We start from the raw sequence: 10792 nt of genomic DNA, 5'->3' as shown, positions 1-10792 counted from the left end.
AGTACAACAGTCTTCATTTCTATAGCTTTGGAGCAAAATTTGAAATCAAGAAAGTGAGCTGTACAATTTTTTATTTTTGTGAAGACTGTATGACTATCCTAATGGGGGGGGGCTACCAGGGATCGAAGTCCGGTCCTTGCACTTGTAAGGAAGGCAGCGGAACCAATGACCCAAATCCCTGGCCCTATTTCTTAAATTTCTTTATAAATGTTAGAATCAGTTTGCTAGCTGGAACTGATGGGATTGCACTGAATCTGAAGATCATTTTAACGAATACTAGCATCTTAATTCTTCTGATTCATGAATATGGGATGTCTCTTTAATTTCTTTCAATGTTTCAATACTTTTAAGAGTATAATTTTTAAACTTGTTTAACTTTTCAAAGTATTTTCAAATTATTTTCCAGATTTTCACTTGGTATCACACATTGAGTTACTAGAAATGTAAGTTTTGTATGCTCATCTTGTATCCTGCAAACTTGAAGAACTCATTTTACTACAATCATCTTGGAAAGTGGGTACATGTAACCTAATACAACTTTTTAAATCCCTTCCCCCAATTTCCCTTTCCTTATTTTCATTCTTCTAGGTATTGTTACTCTTAGCTCATGTTTATGGCATATGTTTACATTTATTGAGCTTATGACATAATCAGATTTTAAATATTTTCTAATGGATCCTTAGTATTTTCAATATGTGAGATCTGTCTGTTATAAACAGGAAGTTTTAGTTTTTCTTTCCAAATCTGGACACACTGTAGTTTGAGTACTTAATAAATTTTTTGAGGGAGGAGGAGGTGGTATTGAGGTTTGAATCCAGAGCCTTCACTTCACATCCCCAACATCTGCAGCCCTTTTATTTTTATTTTGACATAAGGTATTCCTAACTTTCCCAGGCTGAGTGTAAGCTTGCAATTACCTGCCTCAGCCTTCCATAGTGCTGAGATTACAGGCCTGAGCCATCATAACTGACTAAATTTATGGGAGACCTAATGTCTGGAGTTACTAAAGTCAAGATTGCCCAGATTGATTTTTAAAGCAAAAAGGAAAGAAAACAGTGCTTAGGAAAATCAACCAACCAACAGAAAAAAACAAAGAATTAGAAGGCAAAAATGATTCTTACAACATTACTGCATTTATTAAGGAAGTTTCTAATCCCCTTCTGTTTATACATTCAATTTTCAGAATCTTTTTTCTACTTGATAAATCTGTGAACTGACCACCCGCTCTCCTTTTCCATTTCTACCCCACAGCGAATGAGGTCACTGAAAGTGGAAGCACTCTTTCATGCTGAGAGAACGTGATTGTCATGAGGCAGTCTAAGACAAGTATGGAGCATATCATCTGGGGAACATGCTAGAATATTCTTAGAATAAGGCTTTTAGTAGTTGCGGGAAAAATAAAGCATCTACTCTGTCAAGTAACATACTAACATTTAAAAGCTTTAACCAGTAAGGATACCTCAAAAATGATAAAAATGTGTTTTAAAAATATACACTCACTACAGGGGGTCATCTTTTAAAACCAAAGTTTCTGGTTACTTTTTAAAATTGTAACTTTGATAAAATGGCAAAAACATTGCACGTAATATACAACCATATTTCCACCAAACATTAACTAGGTTATCTTCCTTCTACTAAGGCTGACAGTAAGAGGACAAGTTATATGTAAGTATTTTAAATTTTATTTCAAGTACTTTGGAACCTTAGTTTTAATCTCTGGCATAAAGGAAGAGGACTATCCAAACAAGTACCAAGATCATCATCTTTTTTATGACACTGTAGAAAACTCATAGAAGATTTCGCTGGATCTGAGAAATGCTTTTCTTCATTTCCAGTTGTTCTGTAAGACTTAACACTCAATGTAGTTTCTTTGGCATGGATTGTAGGGTTCCTCTGTTTGTTGTGGTCACTTTCTTTAAACTGGGCTAAATTATGCTCCTGTGAACTGTGTTTTATTTTTTGAGTTGTGTTCTTCACTTTATCAAACACTGGGCTACTTTCTGCATCAGAGGAATGTCTGTGAAGGCAAACACTATTCTTCTTGACACGTTTTTGAATGGTGTGCATATCAACTTTTCTACTATGACCTGAAGAATTATTTGGTGGCCCAGCTTGAACGCTGGAAGTCTTTACTATTTTACTACTATTGACAGAATAAAGTACAGAAGTATTCACTTTACAGTTTTCTTGAGGCAGCTGGTCTCTTTTTGTAACTTCAGAATTTCTGGATTCATTTAGTAAATTAATTCCAGGAAGATCCTTTGAAAGATGTGATGGACAATCAGATCTACTATTAGCAATATAAGATTCTTTTATCTTTTGTAGGGGTAAAGTTTTCAAGTCAACATCTGATTGTGCATTATCCTCTGGATATGATGATTTCATATATATACGTTCTTTTAAAGGCAAATCCTGAAGATATAAATCACTAATGCCAGAAAGTAGATGCTTTTCAGGACTAATCTTCTGAAGATGCCCCTCTGACAATTTATTAATATTTGCGGTGCACCATCCTGATTCACATAACAACTGTCCTGGGGTATTTTCAAAATTACCAGGGGTGACTAATAGCTTTGATTCAAATTCTGACTGTAAATCATTAAAGGTAGCACTTCCTTGAATAGCTGGGTAATTACTAAAAGAAGTCCCTTCCCAGTCAATGGAGCTCAAGTGCAAATCAGTAATCACAGATGTATCATGTAATGAAGGATTGGGTTGACCAGATTTCAAACTGAGAGAATTACTTGCATCTTTACTGTGCTGACTAAGCAAAGGTCTTGAAGAAGACATTAACTCTTCTTGCATATTCAAACATGAAACATCTTGAGGTAAAAGCAAGCTAGTCAATGAGCCAGAAATGGTTTTCTGTGGTAATACAGGATCAGAAGAAATTTCCAAGTTTAACTTGGAATCCTGCTTAGGAAAGTTTTCAGGTGTGGGTTTTAAAGTCACAAGAGACTGAAGATCCACTGCAGCGTCATCTGATTTTGGGAAACTGTCTTCTTTAGGCTTAATTTTCATATCTAGAAAAAAAATAATGTATAAATATATATGTATATAAAGTAGATGTCAACTTTTTTTTGGTACCGGGGATCAAACCTGGGACCTTGCACTTGAGGCAGGTGACAGCACCACTGAGCTAAATCCCCAGCCCTTAGACATCTATTTCTTTCCTTCACTTGGGTTAAAAAAAATTTAGATAAAAAATTTTCTATATGAGTTGTTTTTGGTCATTTCTTATTCTCAGAACATTCCTGGAAATATTTTAAAACTATTTTCTCCTAGAAACAATGATAAATTGAGTTTTCAAAAATAAGGAAAATGGATTCATAACACTAAATATTTTATAAACAATAGTTGCCCTACAATGGCTTGGCAAAATTACTAATACTTGGTTCAGTTAGCAAACACAGAGCATGGGTATATATATGCCTGGCTTTTTAGCTTTAAAAGAAAATATATGAAGGGAAGCTAGAGTTCCATTCTTACTCTTGATTTTATAGAGCTTTCAGCAAAATTTAGACAAGGTAGGTTCAAATAGAACAGGTGGCTCTTCTGTAACACTGCTGTGAGGCATACATAGTTATGTGACCCAATACTTACGTTTTTGCTTCTTCCCTTTAGTTTCTAAATTTTGTTTTTTGTAAATAGCAACAATCTTAGGATAAGCTGCTTCAAACAATGATTCTTCTTCAACTGTTAGAATCAATTCTTCATCTTCTATAGCAAAATGTTCTACAAGATTAAAAATACAGTAAAGTAGCCTTGATTAGATTTAAAAAATCAGTTCTTCCAAGTAACCAAGTTAGTGAGCTAAACTGAGTCATCCACAACTAGTTAATTCATTGTAAATCTTGTTTTCAACATTTGTATTCTCAAAGCTTGCTGATAATAGTGCAGGATTTACTTTTCCTTGCCTGGCACAGTTGAAAGAAAATTCCTTTTAAATTAGTAAGTTTAAACTCTTAAATTCTCTTGCCTCAAAGCTGGTAGCAGAGCCAGGCATGATGGCGCATGCCTGTAATGCCAACACTTGAGAGACTAAGGAGGAAGATTGCAGTGAATCAAGGCCAGTGAGGGAAGATGTGCTGCTAAACGAGGTTAATATTTCTTATCTGAAAATATATTAGTTTGTAGTCCTGCTCCTAAATAATACTCAAAGTTCTTCAGCGTTCTATTATTGCTTAGAATGATTTAAATTTTTACTAATTTTATTCTTCAAAGTCATGTAAAGCCTAAGCTTTCACTGAACAAATCTACTCTGATTCATCTAAATGCACAATCTAACCAGAGATTTTGCTCAGTGACAAAGCACCTGCCTGGCAAATGAGAGGTCCCGAGTTTGATTCCCAGTACCAATTTATATATATATATATATATAAATTCAATCAAATTTCAAATAAAAATATTGAATTTGGAATCATTTTTCGTTTTACTTATGCTTCATTTGCCTCCAGTTTAAGAATTCCAAATTCACAGTATTTCTCTGTGTAGTGAAAGTAAGATTAATTTGACAATTATAAATTCCCATGAAACCAAAGAGTAAAGAAAGGAGAGGAAGAATACTCCAGGTACTATTCAACAAAAATTGCTTTAGAACCAGCTATATATAAAATCTAATGACCAGATTTTTTTAGTGGGGTAAAGGTTTTTGTTTTTTTATATTAAATTTTATTTTATTTTATTCCATCTCATCAAGTCCCTTCCTCCACCTATGTAAAAAGCTTTGTTTCCATTTTTTCCTTCTATTTTCACTTTTAACGACAGACTAATTATAAGAAGCATTTTCTTGAGAAATATAAATTAAAACTTTTATTTTCTTAAGCATTACAAAGGAAATGTCAAATTAAAACAAAATAAAATCACTTAAAGTTTATCACATTTACTATTAGCCAAAATATTTAAAATAATACAAGTAAACTAAAAGGCTAATCCATGGTGCATGTGATGGGTCTTTTTCCCCTTTATTTTTCACATGCACATTTCTTTTACACACAGGCAAATGTATGTGCATGTGTGAGTATATATACTCAAATGTAAATTAAACATTTATTTGTAGTGAATACATACCAGGCATTTCCCATTCTACTTCAAAGCAATGAACTCCATTTCTGATTCGGGGCTTAACAATTCTGAAAAACAAATTCATCTAATGAAGTTTGGTTTGATGAACTATTTGGAAATTTTCAATTTTTAGATTAATTCATTTCCATTGATTTTTATTATAAGTAAAAGTATAGGAATTTTACTGCCTCATTCCTTTGAATAGTTAACAGAATAATTGTTAGATGCAGACTATAATCCCTACATTTTTCCCAATAAATCATTTCATTATGCAGTGTTCCTCTTTTTATTATGATTTTTAAAGTCCATTTTGTTTCATTATTTTGGCAAATATTTGTCTAGTGAATCTTAAATCTGCTTTTAAACTTCATGTATTAGTCTACATGTCCGTTGTAAACACAATACTGCTAGGTTTTATTAGTGCAAGATACATTTATTAGAATCATTCATAAATTTTGTTTCCTGTTACCAGCTCTTTTTATTTGTTGCTACTCCCCTCTTCCTACTTACACTTTCTCAACAGTTTTCCTATTTTAACTGTGCTAGTTTGGGTAATAGAGGTTATATTTCTAGTTGTTACTCTAAACTGTATTAATAAATAGTGATAATAAGCCAAAACTCTCAAAGAATGGATTTAAACATATAGGACATTAGTCTTAAATATACTTGAAATACAATCTCTACATGCATATGTTCAGAGCTTTAGTTTATCATTATCTATTATAAAATATCTGTATAATTTTTTCTCTATTAGCCAAATGTTTTATCAATTTGTTACATTACTGTCTAGAATGTCCTATGAGAGTCTCACATATTTAGAGGTGGAGCTTCTGGAAGGTGACAGGATCACAGAACTTTGTACTCATCAGTGGACTATTCTGTTGCTAAGTTCATAGCTAAATGTGCTGTTAGGAGATGGGGTGCATCTGGAGGAGGCATCTACAGGGGGCATGCGTTTGGAGAGTATCTCTCCCTGGCTCCTCCCTTTTCTTTCTGCCTCCTAGCTGCCATGAGTTGAACAAGTTTCCTTCACCTTGCCCTTTCACTATGCCATTTGGCCTTAGACTCAACCATGGACTGAATCCTCAGAAACCACTAGCCAAAATAAACCTCTCCCCTTTTAAGTTGTGAGTAATCTGTCCAAGTGATGGAACTTTGACTAATACATGTACTGACTATTTCCTCTAATCTCCCCCTTAAGTTTTACTTTTTTCCCTTAAAGTATATGCTTTAACTGAACCTAGGGTCTTTAAACTGAGTTACATTTAAAATTTCTTAGTCTGAAAAAATGCCTTTTCTGTAAAAAAATTTTTATGGTATCTAGGTTGCTAATTTCTATCATTTTCTAGTATATATTACTGTTATGAAAGATGTGTGCTATCAGATTGCCATTTCTTTGTATTTTTTCTTTGATAATTCCCTTCAAATGTACTTTGAAAAATTTCCCACTGTTACAGAAGTACAATGAATACTCAACACACCTTTATGGAGATTGATTAACATTTTGCTGTCTGCTCTCTCCATTTATAAGTTAGTTGCAAACATGCCTCCCAACATGTTGTTCCAAATATTTGGAAACAAATAAGCTTATTTAGGTACAGCAGTCTCCTCCACAGCCACAATACAATCTTTACACTCAGGAAATCAATGGCAACTCTGTACTATTATCTAACATACAGAGTGTACTAAAATGTTCACAATTATTCTTTGTGGCTTAAGGAAAATTGAGACTCTAATCAGGGTCACAATGTTTTGCTTAACTTGTTATGTGTCCTTGGGATCTATTAATCCAGAAAAAGTTTCTAGCTTTTTGTTTGATGAAATCTCTATTTCTGTAGTTCAGAGTGGCAGATCTGAAAAATGTTTCTCACTTTGTAATTATCAGAATATTTTCTCTTGATTAGATTCAGATCAAATATTTTTTACAAAAACATTAGAGATGATATGGTGCCTTTCTTTACCACAGTAGGAGGGACATCAGTCTTTTGGCCTATTATTGGTCATTAGGTATTTAAGTAAGCCAATGTCTACTTTTAAAATTAATCTGCGATGTGATCCTTGAGACTGTATCCATTCTTTTTCTCCAGCAATCTTTCATTCATGGGTTTAACATTCATCAATGATTTTTACCCAAGTGGCTTGCCACTTTTAAAGGTCTTCTTTTTATGCTGTCTGCAATATGTGGGGATTATTTTTATTTATCGTGCTTACTCTTGGAGTATAATTTGATCTGAAAGCTACTTTTTGGCTTGAATTTTAGAAAATGGTCAAATGTCATCACTTCATCAATCACTTTTCCATGTTTCCTTTTTCAGTATCAGGGACTGAACTCAGGAGGACCTTGTGCTTGGGAGGCAGGCAGCAGAACCACTGAGCTAAATCCCCAGCCCTTCATGTTTCTATTAGCTACTAGGAATATACTAGAAATTCTTATATTATTCACCAAGTTAAAACTTATATTATTCACCAAGTTAAGTATTTTTATCTGAGTCTTAAAGTTGCCCAAGTTGTATGACTTGGGATTAGTACTGTCTTTCAATTCTCTAATTCTTTTTGATCAAATTCAGCTTGTTTTTTATTTTAAAAAATATTTTTCTCAGGCCAGGGATTTAGCTCAGTGGTGCCACTCCTGCCTCATAGACGCAAGGTCCTGAGTTCGATCCATGGTACCATAACAACAAAAAAAAATTTAAGATTTCTTTTGTAATATTTATAATTTTTTATTCTTTAATATCCATTAATTTAAAATAGTTTCTATCCACTTCTGTTTTATAATTTTATCTTTTTCTTATGGATATATCTCCATTTCACCCAGCTTTCCAGCATTCCGAAAAGCCACAAACAAAACAAAAAGCCCCACCAAACAACAGTAAAACCACATAAACACCTTTCATCAGTGTTGAGTATTTATAAACTAGCTTAATATGGTGTGAATTCATGATGCAATTGTTAGATTGTTTTGTTTTGTTTTGTTTTGGTACCTTACTTGCTAGGCAGGCGCAGCACCAAGAGTTAAATCCCCACCTGCAATTGTTGGTTTTTAAAAACTATTAAATTTCTTCATACATTATTTTTGAGACAGCATCTTGCTCTGTAATTCAGACTGGTCATGAGCTCATTATGTATTCTAGGCTGGCCTTGAACTTGTGGCAATCCTCCTGCTTCAGCCTCCCAAGAATTGGGATTGCAGGTGTGTGCTACCATGGCCAGCTCTCTGTCCCACTTCTGTACCTCCAGTTCTTGTTGAGTGTTTCCCAGCTGGCTTTTTGTTTTAATCACTACTCCATCCTCTAATATAATAGGAACAGAGGAACTCCAGCCTTGCTACTAGTTTTAAAAAGCAAGTCTGACTCCATCAACAGCTAGTACTTTTGGCCCCCATTTTTATTCTCCTTGGGGCTGACCTCCCTCCCGCATGATGCTGCTCCAGATTGAGGGAATGAGCAGTTCCAGCTCCCTACTCACTTTGCGTCCTTTCCTTTTCTAGTCCACTCCAATAGCGATCTTGTTAAGCCTGGCTATCTCTTTTGACATTATTTTCTTGTTGTAATGTATTATTATTATGTGACTGAAGTAGGAAAGTAGTCAAAGTATGAACTTAATATGTTGTCTTGAATGTAATCCCTGGATATACTTTTAATTTTCCAGAAGGCCTTTCTTTGGAACAAAAAGAGTTATGTATATCCCACTCTTAGAGGTGTTAAGAACTATTCAAATAGAAACACAGTTTTCATCATACAATTCTTGCAGTTGTATTACCGAATTGGTTGTAGTTGGTTGGAGTTCCTTCTACCAAGTTTTCTTTCTATCATATCATAGTGAGTCAAAAGCACCAACAATTTTTCACATGCATAGTGATTGGGCCACTCCATTTTTTCAAGAGTAAATCTCTGTAAATACAAAAATAACTGTTCCTTTAAAAAATTTTTTTGGAGACAAATATTGAATTTTCACAGTTCCAGGGATTCAGCTCAGTGGTTCCCCGGCCTGCCTTGCAATTGCAAGGTCCCAAGTTCGATCCCCGTTAGCAAAAAAAAAAAAAAAAAAAAAAAAAAAAAAAAAAAAAAAAAAAAAAACAAAAAACCAAAAGCCAAAAATAAAAAATAAATGTTCACAGTGACTTCATGAGATTCTTTTTTTTTTTTTGAGGAAACACATATGCAGGGTCACACTGTAAATGACTGTCCAAATTTACATCTGTGCTACTGATTTTAAATTTCAATCATTCTGTAAGTTACAGTTAGTGTTTTACAGGAATATACCTGATCCTGATACTCTCTGGTCATGAACCTCTCTTCCCTAGACATAACCCTAGATACAGTATATCTATACATGGTAACTACAATGTTTCCTAAAAATAGTGTAATTGGGGTTTAAGGTTTAAGTCTGGCCATCATGTAGAGGAGTAAAGGTCAGAAATAAATGCTGAAAGCCATGCCCAATGGCCCACATCTGTAATTCCAGCTACTCGGAAGGCTGAGGCAGGATGATGATAAGTTCAAAGCCAGCCTAGAAATTTAACAAGATCCTGTCTCAAATTAAAAAAAGATGGGGGATAATATAGTGATATAATTCAGTGGTAGAGTACTTGCCTAGCACGTGCAAGGCCCTGAGTTCAACCCTTAGTACTGGGGGGTGGGGGAAAAAAAAAGAAATGCTGAATACTGTATAATCAGTAGGTGTCTGTTTTAATTTTTAAATCTGACAAAGACCAATCAAAGTGAATATTCCATCCTATCTTTCCAGAATCCAACTTCATATTAAGCATGGAGAATTTGTTTTCAAATACCTGAAACAATAACAAATCAGGTCTTTGGTATCTGATTACCCCCACCAATTTATCCTTGTTCAAAAGGAATTCTTCAATAACCTAGCAAAAAAGAGAAAAAAGATCATATGAATTGAGACTTTAAAACCTTTATGAAATATGTACACAATTAAATTAGTGCTCATTACCTCATGGAATGGGAATCCCTCACAACTGCAAGCCTTTCTGAAAACAGTTCATACACATGTTATTATTACTTATAATCAGACAATTTTAGACAGACTGAAATAATCCCACCCAACCTCCCATTTATAAAAAGTATTCATGTACTATTATCTTAAACAGTCATCAAGCTTCTCTTGGGGATACTATTACTCTCCTTTGAGGTAGGGGAATATGTCTTTAACAAAATCAAGAAAAAGCATATTTGGGCCAGGCGTGGTGGTAAATGCCTACAACATAAATACTTTGGGAAGGTGAACCAGAAAGATTTCAAGTTTGAGTTCCAGCTGGGCATTTAGCAAAAGAAACCCTGTCTCAAAATGAGAGAGCTGGGGATGTAGTTCATTGTGAAGGTCTTGGATTCAATCCCTAACACTGGAACACCTACACAAAAAGGGATAAACGAAACATGAGTAATCTAGACATGTCATATATCAGGGAAGATTGTGTGGAAGTAATTCAACCATAGGTGTATACACAGGCCCTGCCAAAAAACGGACTTTCTAAAAAAAAAACTTACTTCTTAATATTGTTCTCTACTCCATTTAGTTGCCTATCATGTTCTGTTTGATGCCATTCGCAAGGACAGCAATATTCATAATCATGTGGTTCACAGTATCTGTTACTTTTACATAACTGGCATCCATTATGTTCATGATCCTTCAGTGAACCTTCATGGAGACATAAATAGAATTTTCACTGCCTTTCCCATGTATATATTTTTGCTATTATCTAAAT

General features: G+C 34.2%; 1 protein-coding gene across 6 annotated transcripts in view; it reads right to left on the bottom strand.

Annotated features, from left to right (window-relative positions):
• Nucleotides 1–1143: 1143 nt before the first annotated feature.
• Nucleotides 1144–10792, bottom strand: part of Gen1 (GEN1 Holliday junction 5' flap endonuclease) — a 30380-nt gene continuing 20731 nt past the window's right edge. For 5 of the 6 annotated variants that reach the window (XM_010607452.2, XM_010607453.3, XM_019205041.2 and 2 more), the window contains exons 8-14: nt 10575–10725; nt 10021–10057; nt 9854–9934; nt 8824–8954; nt 5071–5132; nt 3604–3735; nt 1144–3023 (exon numbers count right to left, since the gene is read on the bottom strand). In XM_010607452.2, the coding sequence (XP_010605754.1) occupies nt 1687–3023; nt 3604–3735; nt 5071–5132; nt 8824–8954; nt 9854–9934; nt 10021–10057; nt 10575–10725 (1931 nt within the window). In that variant the 3' untranslated portion in view covers nt 1144–1686. Of the gene's footprint in view, nt 3024–3603; nt 3736–5070; nt 5133–8823; nt 8955–9853; nt 9935–10020; nt 10058–10574; nt 10726–10792 lie in introns of those variants that run through there. The other variant, XM_033762869.1, reaches the window with a different exon arrangement.

The sequence above is a fragment of the Fukomys damarensis genome, unplaced genomic scaffold (genome assembly GCF_012274545.1).
Source record: "Fukomys damarensis isolate Sample0158 unplaced genomic scaffold, DMR_v1.0_HiC HiC_scaffold_2, whole genome shotgun sequence".
Lineage (NCBI taxonomy): Eukaryota > Metazoa > Chordata > Mammalia > Rodentia > Bathyergidae > Fukomys > Fukomys damarensis.
The sequence above is the reverse complement of the archived record's forward strand: the minus strand, read 5'-3'. Positions and strand labels throughout refer to the sequence as shown.